The sequence below is a fragment of the Fistularia commersonii genome, chromosome 34 (assembly GCF_037954325.1).
Source record: "Fistularia commersonii isolate RoL2024-O1a breed Wild chromosome 34, RoL_Fcom_v1.0, whole genome shotgun sequence".
NCBI classification, from domain to species: domain Eukaryota; kingdom Metazoa; phylum Chordata; class Actinopteri; order Syngnathiformes; family Fistulariidae; genus Fistularia; species Fistularia commersonii.
In genome coordinates this window covers 2554843-2575441 of record NC_141317.1, presented here as the reverse complement: position 1 = coordinate 2575441, position 20599 = coordinate 2554843, and the positions used below count along the sequence as shown (strand labels likewise).

General features: G+C 41.3%; 1 protein-coding gene across 4 annotated transcripts in view; it reads left to right on the top strand.

Moving 5' to 3' along the window:
* casz1 (castor zinc finger 1) overlaps positions 1-20599 on the top strand; it is a 170108-nt gene that overhangs the window by 130217 nt on the left and 19292 nt on the right. For 3 of the 4 annotated variants that reach the window (XM_086141194.1, XM_086141195.1, XM_086141193.1), the window contains 5 exons: positions 5877-6443; positions 10894-11791; positions 13417-13482; positions 16493-16583; positions 18987-19151. In XM_086141194.1, coding sequence (XP_085997320.1) covers positions 5921-6443; positions 10894-11791; positions 13417-13482; positions 16493-16583; positions 18987-19151 — 1743 coding nt within the window. In that variant the 5' untranslated portion in view covers positions 5877-5920. Of the gene's footprint in view, positions 1-4399; positions 4406-5876; positions 6444-10893; positions 11792-13416; positions 13483-16492; positions 16584-18986; positions 19152-20599 lie in introns of all 4 variants that reach the window. The other variant, XM_086141196.1, reaches the window with a different exon arrangement.

Here is a 20599-nt window from a genome sequence, read left to right as displayed (position 1 = left end):
AAGCCACAAAGACGAGGAGAGATCCCCGTGACCAAAATACAACTGAAGCAGTTAATCTGTACAGATATTAGCTCAAGGGCCCTTGAGAGGTGCACCGCTGAGCCCCCTCTCCACTGTACTACCCACACTGCTTTGCTGCCGCGCCAAGCGAAGCAACCATAAGGGAGGGACACAGGGGTTGTCTGCTCATTTACCATGGCGGTTGGTTTATCAAATTGCACTCCTGTGTCTTGAAACCGAACATGGGAGCTGAGCTCTAAAACAAAGCCACAGGAATACATTTCAGCTACTTCAGGTTGCAGGACTGTGCGATTGTTTATTTTATAACGCAAGCAGGCTTCTAATTCCTGCGACACTCGCAAATTAAGTCATCATCTGCTGCCAGCTGTGAGTCCAGATTTGATGTACAATATTAACTAGTTCACCCAATGTCCTGTGAATTACCCGAGGCAGCAAACTGAATGAAACTTGGCTGTTTTGGTTAGTGGCTGTCAAAACGGTTCTTGTCACTCTTGTTAGGTTTTTTTTTTTTTTTTTTTTCTCTCCCTTAGACCATTTTAGGCTGCTTGTCCTCTGTTCTGGAAAATACCATAATTACCCTGTTTGTGATTAAGCTGTAGGGCGTATTTGTCCTCAGATTTCAACTTTCCTGCCTGATTGCCCTCAAGTTCAACGACTTTCCTCTTCCGCCTGCACTTGAAATATACATTGTTTTCTTTAGCCATTGTCCTGTGCAGTCAGCGTTTGTGTTATTGGGCCAGTTAAGTGTCTGCTTTTGTCCTGCAGTGTCTTGTTTTTGTTTTGTGACAATGTAACAGGAGCGTGGCACTTGGCTGAGGGCTTGTGTTTGATAAGTCCAAACAGGTCCTTCAAGGTCGGCAACCCCCAGAAAGACGGCACGCTCTGTGCAAGGTCATATGCTACACTAAAAGCAATAAGTGCTTTATTGATAGGAAATAAAAAACAACAAAAAAATGGCAGATGTGCAACCAACTGATTAATAATAAAATAGATTTGTGAGAGAGAGGGACAGGGAGTGGGGGGGGAGAAGACAGCTATGTCCTGACTCCGTGATTGTGTGTCTGCGTAATGTATGTGTCTGTGTCACGTCTGCATGCATGTGCACATTGCTTTGTAGCACAACATCGATCCTGCAGTGGAACCTAAAAAAAAAAATCCATTCGAAAACTGGTTGTTTAAAGAAAAAAAAAAAGAAAAAGTGACTCATTCTTGCTGGTTGCTGTTTTCCTAGTTAAGCCTTCTGCCTCATGCCATTTCCTCTAGCCGCCATGTGAAACTATTTTATTAAAAAGATCATAAACAAGGGACTTCTTCTGTTTTGACCATAAACTACATAACATATAACTCATCAGTGTCATGCTTTCATGACAGTGATTAAGTCACGCACTCCCTGCGAGTTCCTTTTTTCAGTCACTTTACGAACAATGCGTCTTTTGTACTGTGCCTGCTGTGCTATTATCTTTTTTTATGAAAAAAAAAAGAAAAAAGAAAAAAAAGCAAGGGTTATTGCACTGCCATCATCCCCTATGTGCTTGTATGGTTTTCTTTCACGCTCTCGTCTGTCTCTTCCCCAACTTGGCAAACCTACCAAGCGTGGAGAGTGCCAAAGTGGATCAAATCAGTGACAGGTTTAAATTTGGGAAGGGGAAAAGACGAGTCCAAGTGCCACCGAACCGGTTCCTTTCGGAAGAATCTGAGGAACAGGTGGGCTGGGAGAGTTCCATATGCTTTCCTACCCCGTTCAGTCGTATACACACCTTTGCAGCCTCATTTTTAAATCCCTACTCTACATAAACGTCTCCACTGATGTGCCCACCCCCAAACCTTCATCTATCATCTAGTTGGCAATGGCATTGTTTTTAATCATCAGAACCTCAAAATTATTATTATAGCTTCTGATGCAGCAATTAAAACTTCAGGTCAGAGGCACAACGAGCGGTGATCAGCAGCCGAGCTGAGAAGTTTTAATTAGACGATCAGAACCATTAATGCACAAAAAAAGGTGTGCGCTGGGAAATTAACGGGAACGTCTTAATCAGGGTTAGCGACTCCGAAGAGGAGTCAAGTGAACAGAGAGCAAAAAACAAATCATTTCCGCACCACTGGGACAAAACTCAATTAAATATGCATGCGGAAAAATGGAAATTTCTCAGCATCAGCTTCACCGACTGTTGTAAAACTGTGGCAAAATCTCGCAGTGGGGTCGGCGACCTGCTTATTGTTATTCTTGTGTAATAAAAATGAGAAAGGGGCCAGATGCCGGGGTCTGAGTGTCGTGGCGTAGTTGTCCATCAGTGGCTTTCCGCTTGACTTCCTTGAGGCTGCGGCAGCCTCTCTGCCGCACGGGGGGAGAAAGAGAAAAAGAGAGAAAAGAAAAACACTTTCTTGTGTCTGTCTGTGTGTGTTTGCTTGCGTGGCTCAGTGATTTACCTAAAACAGACATTCACTCAAACACTTTGATATATTCATTCCCCAGAGACCAAGGTCCACACTGGGAGCTGCAACATTGTTGATTAATCTTCCAAAGGTTCATTAAGTTATAGGCTTTTATAAAGCGCTATAACAACTTTTTGTTGTGCATTGTAAAATATTCCAGAGCTGAATAGATATCTCCCGGACCCCGTTTCCATTAATTAAGTTGAGCTAATGCGAGAGGGTCGTCCTTCTGTCAGTCATGTTGGAACTCAGCAGGAATCTACGACAAGCTTGTACCTGTGTTTGATTAGCTGAAGAAGTTTTCTTGATTTTGAACAAGTAATATCGTACAATATCATGCTGAAAGTCTCCTGCGAGTTCGTGCCGTATAAACTGATAACACTTAAGGAAGTCAGCAGTTTTTAGTGCACACCACTGCACTTTGACTTATTAAAATGAAGATGTAGATAGGTAAATGTAGTTACTTGTAATTAGTCTTTTCGACTCAAGGAAGTTTTCTTTTATTCCGCATAAAAAATAATAAAAAAAGCTTTACCCAGACCAATGATAAAAATGATACATGATGGTTTTGGTCATGATATCACACTCTCAAACAGGGAATCTGCATCAAAACCCAACAAGGCCTTGAGGATCAAGAGCTTTGAAAGAGTAAGTCCGTGCAGAGGACTTGACTCGAACAATTGCCTCAACCAGTTCTGAAAAGAAACAGAACTTTAAAATGATACTGAACCACTTCTTTTTGACTTGAAGATAAAAAGAAGCTGATCTATTCTGACTGTATTCAGAATACTTTGCTGACTTTTTACTGGGGATTTTGCCTCATACAGAATCGATATGGGGCTGGTTTATGACCCTGTACTGTTTCCAGTAAAAAGTGTCACAGTTAACATAAATAGCTGTTCGAAAAATTTGTTTCAGATGTCCAAATTCAAACCAACCTCTTTTTCCAGCAGTACTTACTAAGATGTCTCCCGATTGACAATTGGCTCACCAGGCTAAAACAGACTGTTAATTTGACCAATCCATGTGACAGTGTTGTTTTTCTTCCTGATATGCATTAATAAGGCAGAATGCTTACTGGACTTGTGGAGATGGGGGAGTTGGTCCCAAAGGGAAAGGTTGTTCTCTCATGTAGGTCCCCTTAGATTTTATATCATTGTATGCTATCATGCACACAAATGACTTGAGGTAAACAGCTTAGTGTTACCATAGCAATCTCTATTGTGAGCAATTGCAAAAAGCTGCTGTGGACAGAAATCCTCAGCATAAATAATAGTTTAGACAGCTTCAATAAACCAATGACCCATAGCATGTTCCTCTGGGGGCCACTCTCAATATTAAATTTGTTTTAAAGTATGTACTACAGGAAAAAGAAAAAAGGAAAAAAAAAGAGGAGGAAAAGAAAACTCTTTTCATGATGCCTGAAAAATATGTGAGAGGCCTGCTTTGAAACCCATCAGTTAGGTCTCAACTTTATATGATATAATCTAATTATAACATTTATATAATACACTGTATATATTATACAAATGTTATAATGTGCATCATAATGCATCATATAATGCAACATAAAGACAGCCTTTAGCTACAAATGAAATACTGGGTATAGTTAACAGAAACAGTTACCTCCTCTCCAGCTCCAAAAGGACCTTAATATTCCTTGACTGAATTTCTGAGTAAAACACGACAAACAAGCAAAAAAGGAAATCGACAATATCCATATCCTTCATCTCATAATAGCTTTAGCAGCTGAAAATTTCGACCAATTTGCCATCCTCTTAAATAGTGAAGCCCTGCCTGCAATTGTCTTGCACTAAATTGTACGGTAATGTCCTGCTGATACATGCCCCCCCCCCCCCATACTATATAATTCCTGAAGTCATTGTTTCAGAGAGGAAGTCCACAACATAAATACAGTAACTGAGAAAGCATGTGTGGGGAGTACAGGGTGTATTGTCTTGCAATGGGGTAATTTGTAAAGTCCTTTAAATTGCATATCCTCTAATGATTCCATAGCTTTGCAAAAGAAAATGAAAACAGGATTTTATGCCGCACCAATATGATTTACATAATGCCAGCAATGGCTTGCACATGATTATGCTTGGGTTTATGGCCACGCGAAAATGAAGAGGCTTGTTGGGAATGTTATGGAGAGTGGATTAAGTCTTAAACATAGAACTTTGTTTCGTCTGATATCACATTTTTTTTTCTCTAAAGACGTGGTCTATTCATAGCCATAGGGGTGCGGTATTATTTAAGCATTAGTGTAGCCGGGTTATGATTGAAAAGTTCCAAAATAATAGAAGGAAACTGAGTTGTTTATTTTATAAATGCTGTGCAACTCTGGATGCCTCCCCCACTTTTTTTTTTTTTCTTTTTCTCAAGTTATTTACAATGTCGATGATAATCTGGTCTTGCGGTCTGAAAAGATGGTCGGAAGGTGAACTTTGGTGGCTCTGGAATTAAAGTGAAAGGTAACAGAGTGCAGTTTCTGCCCTAAAAAGGCAGCTCTCAGTATGGAATGCCACAGGCAGCTGTTCCTGCCTCATCAGAGGACATGTTATAAAGATAGCCCCACTTGGGTTGAAATAATGCCACCCATTCCTACCCCAAAGAACACTCTACCATGCCCCATTGTTCAGAGCGGCCACATTGGGTAAAGCGACCGCGACCGCTCAAAACTGTCTTTTGAATGGAAGACATGTAACCGTGGTATCCCGATATCCACTGCATGTTTTTTTTTTGGGGCGTCGATTGGCTTGAATGTATCGAACGCTGAAAATCAGCTGAAGGGGGGAAGAGTAAATGCTTTTTTTTCCCTTTAATGATGTGAAACAAGCCGCTTAAGGGGGGACGGGACTGTTTATCAATCACATTCTTCCAAATAACCAAAGTGAGACCATGATTTTGAAACGCCCAAAAGTGCTCAGCGTTTTCACTTCATATCATGACAGCTTTAATGCTTTGCAGCCCCCCACTCAGTGGCGGGGCCACAGCCTCTTGAGGTGAGGGTGTAGATAACATTTCACAGTGTCTCTATAGTGCTGTCATGTGAAGGATTATGTAGCAGTGTATTTGATGCTTGTAGTACCGTAGGGGTCTGATACCTATCTGCCTGTGGGTTTCGGCTGCCGGTCCTTTTTTCTCCCTTTTTTCCAGCACTGTTAAACTCAGAGCTGCCTGTAGAGGTGTGACTTAGAAAGATATGTACAGTATCTCACTGTGTCATTTGAGTCTTGAGCTGTTATTGTTAAGTGCTTTTAGGTGTTATTAATAGCAGCAGTTTCCATTTCCAAGTCGGTTTACGTCTTCGTTTAAAATGAGTGCGAACTAACGGTGTTCAAAGTTCGATCGAAATTATGAAACGGACGAATTTTGACTGATTGTGTCCTTTTTTTCTTTTTGTTTGTCCCCAACAGCTGAAAGGAGTTTATGCACTGAAACGACCTCAGGAAAATCCAAGATGGCCGCCAAAAGGAAAGGTGGCCTAAAACTCAATGCTATCTGTGCCAAGCTAAGTCGCCAGGTCGTATTTGAAAGCAGCTCCCAGAATGCAGAGGGAGACCAAAGTGTAGCAGAAAACAGTGAGCGCGGTAGTTCGTACTACGATGACAGTGAGACCAACTTCCCCGAGAGCTTGAGCCTAAGCCAGAGCCTAGAGGAGGACCAGAAGAGACGCGAGGCCATTGAGAAGTGGGTCAATGGCGAGTACGGCGACGAGCCGCAAGCTCCCGACTGTGAGGAAGACCAGGAACACGAACTGAAAGTCAGCAACGATGAAGAGGGCCCCCCGGAGGGCGTGTACATGGTACAGCCCAAAGGCTGTAGCGATGAGGAAGACAATGCGGAGGAGACGGAGCCCTTGGGAGGGTCGCTGGACGGCAGTTACCATGACGATAAGGAAGCTGAGGACAGGCCTTCAAAACCCGACACTTATATCCCGCCAAGCGAAGCCCAGAGTCGCCAAGCACCATTTTCCTCTCCAGGTACATCGAAGATGTTAGCCAAGCCGTTTCCTCCTGCCATTTTAGTTTAAACATGATCTTCCTCAAGCCCTGCCCTTTAAAATGATCCAACTCATAGTATGGGGCAAACAAGAACAGACTAAGATTGACAGCGGGTGACATTGCTACATCCACATAAGCTTAAATGTGCCAATTCTTGGAATGAGGTGCTCTAGAGTTACATTATGAATAGTCAGATGACATTATTACCCCAAAGTCAGATTCAACAGATGGGTGAGGGGGCTGGGGGTACAGTAACTCGCCGGTACGATTAACCGTATGGAGAAATTCATAAAGGGAGCAGGCTTACAGTCTGAGGCGGTTGCAGCAGCTGCAGCCCGAGAGCACATAGCAGGGCCAGGCTAAGCTTCATATTACACCACGGATTACATATTGAGTCTTTGATTTTCCCTAAGCTCACTAAACTTAGCCACTGCTTCAAGCTCTTCTGTTACATGGAGTTGGAGTTGGCATAGGAAGAGTTCGTTACTGGCGAACAATTTTTCCGTACTTGTCAAATCAAAGGGATCGTTTATCAAATAGTGTCGATCGTAGGAAAAGTTATCGTGTTCTCACAGTCCAAAGGGGTTCAATATTTTTTACACCAGACACTGTGATACTGTGATAAATTCTTCACCTTACGTGATCTCGTAAATGACTCACTATGACCCCTGCTTGATTGTAGAAAGAGGTAGTATAGTATATTGTATGGTATAATTCAAAAAGATAAGCTCTGGAAAAAGCATGGCTTTGCATTAACAGCCCAAATAATCTTCGTTTGTCCGACTAGCGACCCTTGGCACCACACTCATTCTGGCTGGATTGAGAAATTTGTTTTTGTGCAGCAGAAGTGAAAACAGCGAGCTCCAATTTGAAGAAATAAACTTTATGATTGTCCCACTTATCAACTGACCAAAAAGCCTTTTTTAGCCGCGCCTTTTTCGTTATCGCGGCCTTTCATGTAGGTTTTGATATGAGATTGTTCATCGACCGATACAAGTTTTTTCCTGTATTTAGTAGCAGCACTTATGGATGCACTACAACCTGAAAAGGGGTGCGACTCTCCAAAAACTTTCCAAACGTGTTTTGGTTTTAATTGGTAACCTTTTAGCTTTTCTATGTTTAAACATCTATTTATATTGTGCACAAGGCCTCTACCTTTTCCTCCACAGGCTTCCTTACTTTTTTTACAGCTCACAGAGTTAGAAGACTGTAGGGAGAGAGCACTGCATCAGTTGCAAATCTTGTCTTTAGAGTTTTTTTTTTTTTTCTGACTTGCTTTGTTGATTGTAAGTAGGGCATCTATATTGCCACATTTCTGCTCAGCTCACAATTAACCCCCCCTCACTTCTGTCTTTCAAAGGCTGATGCAGAGTGCACATAATTATGCATATAAACATAGTGGCTTAATTATCTCTCACAACATCAGTGACAATGTAATTAACAAACATTGCAAGATCAATGAGAGAAACTGCGACCTTCAAAACATTTAACTCCTCACATTGAGGCTTCGTGCGGATTTCCTATCAGGGCGAAACCCCAGAATACTTTTCCTAGATAATTTAGATGTCACATTAAAGCCCTTATAAGCCAGTCTATGAGGAAAAACACAACAAGTAAAAACCATGAAAGCAATGACAAAGATCCTAATAGTGATTTATCAACGAGGCCTGACCATGACTTCCCTTTTCAGCGCCGGGTTCACCGTCCCAAGTTCTTGCTCATTTTGATCTGTTTCAAAACCTTCTCGATTTACACCCTGTTAGTTAACTCAGCAAACAGCATGGATCTTTTTAATCCGTACAGTTATGTGAATTATTCCAATTGGAGAATGTGATTTATTGAAATCACGTCAAATTTTGTCGAGGGCCACTACTGTCCATTTGATAACCAAACACTAACTCATTCTTGAACATGAACAATCTCTCCCTTCAACTCTTTTCAAATTATTGAACCGTTTAATTAAAAGAAGAAATATACTCAGAACTCTCTACTAAAATTCCCACACTTGTATTAAGGCATTTAAACTCAATTTTTTATATTGTGCTTATGTTGCTCAAAAATGACACTCTATAGGAGTGATTTTTAAAGTCTAGATTAGTCCATATACAGCCATTAACACACACCTTTATTATCAGCAACACCTCCGCCTCTCAGTCCCTTTAGTAGACAAGCAATGCCACTCTGATGACCAAGTTTGGCCAGTGTAAAGGTGATATAATGCCCATCTCTTATCATATCTTCAAAGGAAAATGTAGCTTAATAGTCTCTCGTATGAACAAGGCAGGCCTGTGTCTCGTTGGATTCGGCTGGCTATGGGTGTCAAGAGTACGTGGATTTTTCTACGACATCCGGGACAATTAAGAGGAGACTGTCAGAGTAGTAATAATAATAGTAGTAATGAGAGCAGAGGACGATGTATTTATTTCAGTTTATGACAGTGTTTCGTCGCAGCTTGAGAAGTTCGGACCAGCAGTGCATTAACAAGTTTGCCATTCAAGCACTTAGACACAGTGCAAGTAATGAAATAAATGTGCATGAGATTTTCTTTTTTCAAGTCCGTGCACTAGAACCATTTCCATTCACAATTTTGAATTGATAGAGAGCCACATGAAGAGAAAAAAAAGAAACCTAGATTTTGGGTGAGAAGGAAAGGATACTATTTGAACAATAAAAATGTATTAAAAGGAATCCTTGTAGTGCCAGAAGACACCATATGATAATTGGAAATGAACTTTGTCTTAAAAATGATAGATGTTTTCTTGGTTCTTGGTGTTTAAGATTCTGTATAATAGGAATGAAGCTACTTATTGTCAACAATATTTGTATTAGAATTTCTAATTTTTTTGTGGTTTTTTTTTTTTTTTTTTGATTTGGAGATTTTCTAAATATGATTTTCAAAACAAAAAGCACTATTCTAATTCTTAGCATTATTTCCCACAGTAAAGTGTTATGCCATTTTCCTGACTGGTGGGTCTGTCCTAACTTTAGAGCTACATGATATACTGTGAGCTGAGATGCCCTTATAAATATGGTGGCAGTAATATCTATCCAAGCACTTAAGTCATCAACACCGTAGTGCACCAGCCAAATGTGTGTTCACATAGATTTAAAACTGCCAAGTTCAGACGAGTATTATCACAGCAGCTGAAAGTAAGCAAAAGTAACCTGCTCTATTTCACTCAAATTTTTATGCCCTTTGATCCAACAGATCCATTTTAATATCCTCATGCAGAGGAGCAACCCCAAAGCAGTTTGTGGAAATTTTGGGATTACTTTACATGCCGTGCATGGGGATTTGAAAAGGAGAGCATAGCAACTCATTACTGTAACAGGAGAAATCTGAGACAAGAGCAGAAATATTTGTTCATTAATTACCTGCATGGTAGGTGGCATTACCTCTGACCAGTTAATATGTGCTCTGGTGATAAGCAATAAAAGTTTTTTTAATAACTTTAGATCCCTATCTGAGGATTGTGCCAGCAAAGGGTAGACAGTCATAAGTTTACATGTCCCAGTAAAAAAAGATTATCAGGAGCATTACTGGAATGTTCCTGTTGTATGATCCCGCCTAACATTTAAAACGAATAATATAGGACTCGTGAGTACTTGCTCTTTCCTTCTCTCAATGACTTCCTTTCTCTAATCTGTTTCCTTGCTTCCCATGATACAAACCGTTCATTTATTTCAGGATTTTTTTTTTCTTTTCCCACCACGTCGACTGTTGTACTAACCTGCACACTAGTGAATGAACCAGAATTAATCTCCACATAGTGATATTTAATTATGTATCGGGCATCTATTTTCTCTTTCCCTTGGAAAAAAAATCTTCAGGTGAAGGTTTCACTTGTTTTATTGTGTTTGTTTTGCAATTTCTGAAATAACAACAACATTTTGAATAAAATTATTACATCGCATACGATATTTCCATTCTTTAGTTTAATGTGGGATTATTGGTTGCCACTGTTCACTCCCCCTACATTCCCTCGTAGAGAATTAGGATTATTTAAAATGTCTGTAATATTGAGCATCGGTTAAAACAAAGGTTGGAAATCCGCTACCCTTTCTAAAAGGTTTTTTTTTTTTTAACCTTATTCCCCATAAATGTATGCTGTTGTGTATAGTATTTTGATGAGTGATTCGCAAAGAATTAATAGGAAAATGATTGCCTATCCAGTTAGCCCCTTGACATGGATACTTGCAAATTTGGAAGTCGTGACATTTACATTAAAAGGGAAAAGTTTCTTACGGGTCAGATTTTAGTTTAAAAATCTTGATGGATTTTTTGACTTGCAGTGAATCAATGTCTACATCATTTGACCTTAAAGTATCTCAGACCTGTCATCATTTGTTTAGCAATCGCAGAAGTCGAAAAAGAGTCACGTAGTAGTTGTAACAGGCGTACGTCTTACATATGAGTTTTCTTTTTCAGGAGAAGCATCTGCCCTGCGAGACTATGCAGCCAACACCATGAATGAGTTTTTGGGAATGTTTGGATATGATGACCATCAGGTAAGGGATGAGCTGACCAAGAAGATCAGCTTTGAGAAGCTCAAAGCTGCTACCTCAGACCCCTCATCCCTCAGTAGTGAGGAGGCCTCACGGCGTGCCCGCTTCTCCAAATATGAAGAGTATATCCGCAAGCTAAAAGCCGGGGAGACCCTACCTTGGTCCATGCATGCGTCCCCACCCAAACCAGATGACCTCAATTCAAAACTAGCCCAAGACAAGAGTGCAACTATGCTCCAGACCCCAGGGTGCCTCCCAGGACCAGAGGCACAAATTTACCCTTCCAGCTTGGATCACAAACAGCAAGTGGGACCTCAGCTAGCCACGGTGCAGCCATCCAACCCTTCCCACATCCAGAACATGGCATCTCGAGCCTCAAAATATGATTTCTTTATTCAGAAACTCAAGATGGGTGAGAGCCTACAGCAGAATGGCAATGCTTACAAGCGACCCTCCAAATACGACCTGGAAAACGTGAAGTTTCTGAATCTCTTCAAGCCCGGTGAGGGCAACCCTGATATGGGTGGCGCCATCGCCTTTAAGACTGGCAAAGTCGGCCGGCCCTCGAAGTACGACATCAGAACATTTCCGAAGCTGATTCCTGGAAATCCCGAAGCCTCCTTGATGCCTAATGTCCTTGCGACAGCCCCGGGAAACCCTGGAGCTCCCGGTGTCCCCACCATAGGTGCAGCTGGTGCAAACTTGGCCCCAGGACTCGCAATGGACCAGGCAGGACACATTAGCTTCAACACATCCGACTACCTAAAGTCCAGCTTTTCCAAGACTGATTCGATCACCACTGGCACTGTGTCCTCCGTTAAGTAAGTTTGCGCAAAGAATCTTCTGTTTGAGATTTCGTAGCAATAAAACGTCTGCCAACACTACACTTTTCACTGAAGTTTGTAATGGCGTGAATCATGATACAGAATTACCTTTGTCATGCCATGTTCTTTTATTGATTTTATACAACTTCTTTCTAGGTGCGGACTTCAGACTAGAATGTATGAAACCCTGTTTTGCTTATCTTCATCAAAAACAAGGCACACTTAAGTTAATAAATCACACAGCCATTCGATAAAAAATAGTAATATAACAAGTTTATGGGTGGATTGAAAAGACTCGACGCTCAGAGGTCTGCCTTCTTCTCTCGGATGGTCTCTCAGTGGAGCACCTGAGAGATACTGTGAAGCTCACATGCACTTAACTGCTACTGTGAGTCAGTTAGCCTAACGCAAAGGTAATTGCTAACTCTAAAGCAGCCAACAGGAATGTAGTGTGAAATAGTGCATAGCGCCCAATAGATCCACGACATGATGAGTTGCGAAGGCACATGAAGTGTTTACTCGCTGTAGCACTCCACGGAGACTGATTTAGCACAGTCATCGCAAAGTGACTGACTTCCTTCGTTTGGCTAGGGTGTAACAACTCTCCCTTTAATTACTTTGGAGCCATGAGTAACCTCCCGGCGTGTCACAGGGGCAGACTCAACATTGCCTGACGAGTGCACTTTAAAGGAGGCAAACCGGGGATTTAGGGAGCCAACTACAGTCATGTGCACTACCAGTAGGAAACAACTCCCAGAGTCTGTTTGATTGGATTTGACCTTGTCTCTAGTTAGTCGAGACCTATCAAAGACACTGTTTGAGAGCCCTAAGGCACTTCTCCCCGAGGCTTTGGCCTTTGTCAGCTTGTGGCTCAAAGGAGCCGCAAGCTCGACTAACTGACCCAGTCTCGTGCTTGTATACAGCGAGAGAGTGCTGGGGAGACGCTCTAGCGGTGCATCCTCCCCTCTGGGCCAGATTAACCTCAGGTCATCCCCCTTGTGGAGCTGTACACAGAGCTAAATGTCGTGGCCGAAAGGGACCAATACTGTATTATGACTGTCACTCAGCAGCTCCTACGTCCGCTGTTACCAGCTGCACATCTGAAGTGATTTAGCAGGTGACCAAAAAGTACAACTGCATTCCTTTGGGGAAATTTGGATCATATTTAGTGGTTAATTTATCATTGTGCTGAAATGAATCTGACTGGGATTAAGCCGTGTCTGGCATTTTTAATATAAACTGATTTCAGACCCAAGGCCATCAGTATTACAGGAGATGCCCTAACAGGTTATCTGAAAATGCCTTTTAGAGCTTTTTTACACCTCTCCATTATTCAATTTTGCCTGTAAGCACTCACCAAATACTCCCATAAAAGATTAATGTCCCTTTGCACCTACATTTTGCCTTCCATAGGGAAGGAGACCATGCATCAAAGTGTTCTCCTTCTGTCCCTGATTCATATAGTACATGAAAATGCTGTTATGAAAGAAAGAAATGTAAATTGATAGTCCAAAGTTTGGAAGTAGCTTGGAAGTAAATATTGTGTCACTTTGTTTTTATTAACAACAGGCGGCCCAACCTCACCATTAATCCTGTCTCTTTTGTGTTTGCTGTTGCATTAGGAATGGCTTGCCACCAGATAAACCCGCCAGCGACGACGTCAACCTGTACCAGAAATATATTGCCAGGTATGCAAATCCCTCAATGTGCTACTCGAGTGCCAATGAAAAGAAATATCTAAGCAGAGACAAACCTTTTTGTCCCCCGATGGTGTTTTATTCAGTGATGTAACTAGATTGCAGACTAGTATGAAGATGTTCTCTATGCAGTGAATTGATTAAGAAAGGACTCCAGTTTATGTGGTGAGAGGAAATAGATGGGAACGATGGGAGGTAATGAAACAGAAATGGTGTAATGGTAGCCTTGTGTAACAGTTTTAATACATTCTCACTGTGCTTATAGCTCTAAATCATTGGCCAGAACATAAGTCGGAGCTTTTCTGTACCGTTAGCAATGGCTGACACAGGATATGAGCAGTGGCGGGGGCTTTCTTGAGTTCTGCTGTTTTCTGTTGAAGACAAGTAGCTGGCTGATCTAAAACGTCAGTCACTCACACCAGCAGTGAGAAAAACATCAGGGGAGGAGAACTATCTGGGGTTTCAAAGGACACAAAACAATGTCCCCCATTCTGGATTCATTTTGAGCCGACACTAGAAGGTGATTATCACTTGTTTGTTTATTCAGTTTAAAAAGAAAGAAAAACAGCATTTGAAAAGCCAAAGTGGCTTTGGCGTTAATGATTACTTCTCCAAGCCATAACATGAAGGGCACAAATCAAAGCCTTGGCACTGACAGACACACACAAGCACACACATCCTCTACTGCGCACACACACACACACACGCGCGAAACCTCTTCCTTGGACTGATTACATTTTGCAAGAAGATTTAATTAAGGAATTTTTAATGAGGCTTCTGCTGGCACTGCCAAGAACTGTTTTGATATTTGCGCTGCATAATGCATAAAATTTGTCTAAACATCTCGGCAGTTGATGCACGGGGAGGCTGCAGATAAGCCCAGATATAGTTTCAATTTCCGTGTTGGGTTGGGAAAAAAAGAGAAAGGAGAGAAGAGGAGGGAGGGAAAAAAAAATGGAAAAGGGGAGCTCATAAAAAGGGCAAATGTAGCAGCGAAAGGGAAGGTAGAAGCGGGGGAGGGTCCTCTTTGGTATCAGGACTAATGAGTGCATACTATTACTAAAAACAGCCGTGTATATGTGTTCGCACCCAATCTTTGTAAAAACAGAGAAAAAAGTTCTTAACCCCCACCCCAGTGCGGCACTTGCTTGTTTGATTCCCTGGTAGTGTTTCGTTGCAGTTTTCACTCTTGCTTTCATGCACCCACTACTGCCTTGGCACTTTGATCTGTGTATCTCTATTGTAACTGGAGATGCACTGCAATCTCTGTATCGTAGCGATATTAATATTTAATCTGCTGCTGAATAGCAGCGGCCCATTAGGCCCCCTGACGCGGCAAGTGGGAATTGTCCAGAGGCAAAGTGATACAGCTGGGCTACGAGCAGAGGGATGGACCGTAGTCTCAAGGGGTCGGGGGCTTTGTGTGATCATAAGTCTAAATATGCATTTGGGTATATGTATGTGAAAGAGGAGTGTAGAAAACACAAATGGTAAGGACATACGTTGACTCTATCGCACGCGAGCAAGTAACGCGTTTGTCTCGTTTCGAACAAGCCGAAATACCTTTCCGAAGCCTTTTTCTATCTCATCCACATTTTCCAGACACACAAATCCACATTCGCTCACACACAACCAACTTAAAAAGAGTAGTGGATGTGCCGTTCAATTAGCTTAATGAACTCAGCAAAGTGATCTGTAAATGCAGCACTGGGATAATCCTAACAAGGAAAAAAACAGCAGAGAGATGGAAAAAATATTACTTAGCCCCCTTTTCCCCCTCTCCTCCACACTAGCAGATGGAGTTTTTGGCAGCAGCAGTGCAAATGTTTATTTGTGTGTTTTCACTGGTAATTGGAGGATTTTAACAGTCATCATCGTCTGGCTTATAATCACCACCATAAAAGTTGCTGCGCTGTAGCAAGCAGCCGCCTCCTTAGGCTCCAAGAGACAGTCAATGGGTTTGAAGTGAGACTGTAACTGATATGTGGCTAGATCTCGAGATACGTAACCCTTTTACTCACAGAGTAAAACTATGGTTAACCACAGGATCCCTAATACTCGAATGGAAGGAGTGCACGTGCAAAGTAATATGTGTCTGTTATGGCTGCTTTGGAGATAGATGGAAATAATTTGGAGGAAATCTGTGAAAAATGGTAAATTGTAACATTAGAGTGGAAAAGCAAATGTCAGTTTAAAAGGGTTAAGCTGTGTTGCTTTGAGGGGGAGACAAGCACAATAACTTTCAAAACTGAAATGTGTCGTTCTTTAATTTGACTGTTGTCAGGCAATTATATTATTATAAACTACCAGTCACTCACTCATTCATTCGGGGCAATTTTCCCATTTTTTTCCCAATTAACCTGCATGTTTTTGGACTGTGGGAGGAAACATGCAAACACCACACAGAAAGGTTAGGGTTGTCGGAATCAAACCAGGGTTATTATTATTGTCCTTATTATAAATACTGGTAGTAGTTGTGGTACTTTCTATGTATTAATTTGCAAGTTCTATTTTTTATTTACAAGTTTATATCACATTTTTATGGGTTACACCAACTTTGCTGCCATGGTCACAATTAGAACCATATGATTTAGGGTACGGATGATCATGTTATTTTTTTTATAAACAAACATGTGCTCGCAAGCATAAAACTTACTTTTGAAACAGGAAATGAAAGGACTTCTTTTAAAAAGTCTTGTGTTTCGTCAAACAGATGCAACTGAAGAAAGAGTCTTTGCTCTTTGCTAAAAAACCCATTGATCAGCAGACATCCTTGCTATGTCTGGCATTTTATCAACCCAGCTTCGCTAACCCGAATGCTGGAACAGCAGTGAGCATTGATGCAAATTTTGGGAGTTGGGGTCATGGAATTGAAACTAATAGCAGACCTAGTGTATACTTTGTGTTTTTCCTGCTGTTTTTGTTAAGGTATGTACAAGGATTTTGAACATGTAAATCATTATTGTTTTCGCCCTTAAATGTGTTGACATGTTTTTTTCAGGTTTTCCGGAAGTCAACACTGTGGACATGTGCACTGTGCCTACCAATACAGAGAGCACTACCACTGCATGGACCCTGAGTGTAACTACCAGGTAAGCGTAAGTGCTTTTCTCACAGATTCAAGCTACTGATGTTAGCAGAACCTTAGTTTTGTCATAGCTCATATTCCGGCTTTAGGAGAAAATAAATAGGCGAGTGAAATTAAGGAACGGACAACCGGAATAATGTTTAGCCGGTACTTCACTCCCAGAATTTACACAGACAATGCGGTCCATCAAACAAGCAATTCGGCCAGCGAGCAGGTGTATTCCAGGTGCTGTTGGTCTTTGAGAGACATTCTGTAATTGCGAGAGCTAATTTTCAATATGCTTTAAATATCTCTGTTTATTTAAGTATTTTTAAACATCTGCCTCGGTGAGGGGCCCACCTGTAATCCCCTTTCACATTATTAATCTTGTTGTAGTCCCAGGAGTTGTCAAGTATGGCATACAGAGGAGAAAAGTAAAAGGCAGATGATAATACCAGCCCCATGTTTGCTGTAGCATATGGCCTGAGAGAGTAAGGTAAACAAAGGTAGATTCCTAAAAAGATCGGGAAAATACATGCACAGTCAGAGCCATGTGTTTTCCTTCCTTTTCTAACATTTTTTTTTTTTTGTATTAAGCTATCTTTAGCAGTAATCTCTTTTGTCTGCCACCAATAAAGAGAGATTACCACTCAATAAATATTGTTTATGCGGTGAAAAGCATTACAGATCTAAGCTTTCGGTTACTGCATCGGTCCTGCTTCGCAGTCAGATGAGACACATTCTTGGAGGAATACAAAGGAAAATCATTTCATGTCATTATTTAGAGCGTTAGTTCAGGTTATCATGGCAATTTCCATGGTCAGGTCCACATTTCTCTGTTGCTTTTGCGCTGCATGGAAACACAAATATGTTTTGGAAAGCCAGCTCTCTGGATGTCAATACCCTGAAAAAACAGGCAGGCAGCAATGAGTAGCTCCTTTCAAAGCGATAACTCATGAAATGTTACATGACACACACTCCAGGAATATTATCCTACTGACAGCTTCTGGACGATTGGCTGACTCTTAACATTCTCCTTTCATGGGCTTGTACATGAGGGACAGTGTGCATCTTGCCACACTAGTGGGAATCCTAAAATAAATGTAGCAAGTGGCTCCCAACCTTCATCACCACTCAACTGAAAATGAGATCTTTTTCCCAGTCAGCTCTCTCCATGGCCTATTTTGGATGGCTTGATGGATCGAATGTACCATGACTACAGTTCAACTGCGAGTCCGGTTTTCATCAACCGTTACATGCAAGAATGGGCAAATCCTGAAAGCGAGTTGGATGTTTTTCCAGGAAATTTTTCGAAGAACAAACCAGTCAAAGCTTTTATTGGTTAGATTAAAAATGCTAATAAACTGCTTGCTCTTACAAGAGTCAAACATCTCCGAAATATGCAGTGGGAAGCAGGCCAAGACCAAGGCAATGAGCAGCTGTGTGAGCTTTTAGTTGTGCGTGAGTGGAACACATGACACAAAGCAATTACCCTACTTTGTACAGTAATTAGTTGCTTTTTAGAATGGTACTTTCTGATGTTTTTCCCTCAACTAGAGATAAATATGGATTGAAAACAGAACTGTCTCATTGATTTGCGCATCTCCCGTTACAGTTTCTGTTACATCAGCTTAAGCCCAATTACAGCAGATTTGGTTGCTGAAAATCTCTGAGGAGTGACTTTTGTGTTTTTCCTTCCTTGCTCCTGGTTGTGAGAGGGATCATTTATTTATTTTGTAATTTTAGAAGGCGGATCTCTTAACATATTCACTCATCATAGCTGGCACCAAAAGCAAGTGTTAATGCTTTAATTAAAAATGGAATCATATCGCAGAGAATTCAAAGGGAAAACGTTTTTTGGTTGACTTGTTTGTTTGTTTCTGTTGTCTTCTTTTGTCCCCTGTGCACGTCTGAAAAACCATCTGCATGGAACATAATTTTTCCAGAGCCAGAAACATCAGAACCATGATCTTGCATGTCAATTGATTCATCTTAATTAAAGAAATATGTTTTTGTGGGAGAGAAAACTAATGTAGAGACAGTGTGTGTGTGTGTGTGTGTGTGTGTGTGTGTGTGTGTGTGTGTGTGTGTGTGTGTGTGTGTGTGTGTGTGTGTGTTTTAGTGAGAGAGGAACATACTTCCTGTTCCATGTGGGGGCTTCTCCTGTGCTCAGAGTCTCGTAGCCTTTGGTGCTGCATGTGGATGTGAGAAAACTTGTGAGTTTTGCAAAGTAGAAGAGTAACCGCTGAATGTGTCCTCTTTGAAGACATCATCGTCGAGTCCCTGGCCGTGGTCACAGGTTTCCCCGGCTGCCGATTGGCTTCTAATTATGGCAGCTGCCGTGTCCACAGATAGAAAGTGACTTGTTGCTGATTCTGTGAACACCAACCTATTGTCGTGCATTTCCCCCCCCCCTCCCTTTTTGCAGAGGTTTACCAGTAAGCAGGATGTTATCAGGCACTACAACATGCACAAGAAGAGGGACAACTCCCTGCAGCATGGTTTCATGCGCTTCAGCCCTCTGGATGACTGTAGTGTCTACTACCACGGCTGCCACCTTAATGGAAAAAGTACCCATTACCACTGCATGCAGGTACACTACACAGACTCATATGTCGTCTCACATGTACACACCTACCTGCAACACACTAACAAGCACATACAGCACGTAACATTATAACTTGTAATACTAGGTAAATGTAATACTAGGTCAGTATGAAAAATATCTATACACTAATGAAAAAAATATTTTTATTTGGTTAATTTTGGCATTATTTCAACTTTTATATTTCATTTGCCCTTCAGAGCTGAAACCCTTTTTCTGCCTTCCTTGAAATATATGTTTTGAAAACAGTGGAAATTGACAAGAAACAGGCAATAAGTAAATCAAGTAAAAAAAAATTGCCCAGATTACAGGTTAATGGGAGATTTTTGAATGAACTGAAATTGATGTGAGAAAGGCCTAACTCTGTTAAGGTGGGGCAGGTCATGGTTTACTCACATCTACAAAAGGATGCTTGAAAAGTAAAGGTGCACATTTGTTTCCATTCATACTAAAGCGTGCTCAACAAAGTGTTCGGCAGAAATTGTACTTAGATAGAGAAATAAAAATGAGTAAAAACAATAAAAGCCTGAATACACGTGGGTCTGCTTTCCTGCACCTCCTCATTCTCTCACTCCTTAATTGGCATGGATAAAATTCAGTTAAGTGTTTATATGAACTATGCATTTTTCATTTTTTAGTACCAAGTTGCCAGTTAAAGATAATTCTCCTTCTGGATTTGTTTAATTTTTTTTACATCTGCTTATCTTCATTGTGTCATGGTGCTTAGAGCTTTCTCATCGGCAGGGCTGCAGAACAGCACAGAATGGCCTGAGACATATACTTTTTTAAACCCCTCTAACGGTGTAATTGTTATTAAGACATTTCAGCTCTTGTTTTAACAGTCCCTGAGAACCTGCAGATGTTGGCAGCGGTACTCTTGATTTAGGGGGGAAAATTCTGAGTGGCATTTTTTTCATTGTTTGACTCAATATGGAGAAGTTGCCCGGTTTGTACGGGTGAAATGTGCCAGGGATGATATACAATTGCTGCTTTTAATTCAAACATTACCCCCACCCCCCACTCCACAATTGGCTCCGAGGGCTCTGAGTACCAGAACATTTTAAAATAAAGACCCAGACAGTCATCTCACTCTCGAGTTTGTCTGCCCAAGCTCTCTGACGTTTGTTGTGAGAGGTACGTTAAATTTGTGGTGACCTCATCAACACTTCAAATATGAATTTCACTTACTTAAAAGGCAGCCTTGCCTGGAAGGTACGGCAATGTCATGTGTCTGTTGCGTGATCGCTACCTCTTGGAGACACATTTGGCGTTTGTTGCGATTGTCACAAGGAAAAGCGTGTTTTCAGTTCACCAGTTTCAGTTGTATGTTGTCGTGTTCTGGTGTGCTTTACCACAAATTGAATTATGAATGTGAGAAAACACACTTCTTCCACTCGATTTCTAGGCCACTGGCGCTTTCATAACCACAATCAGCC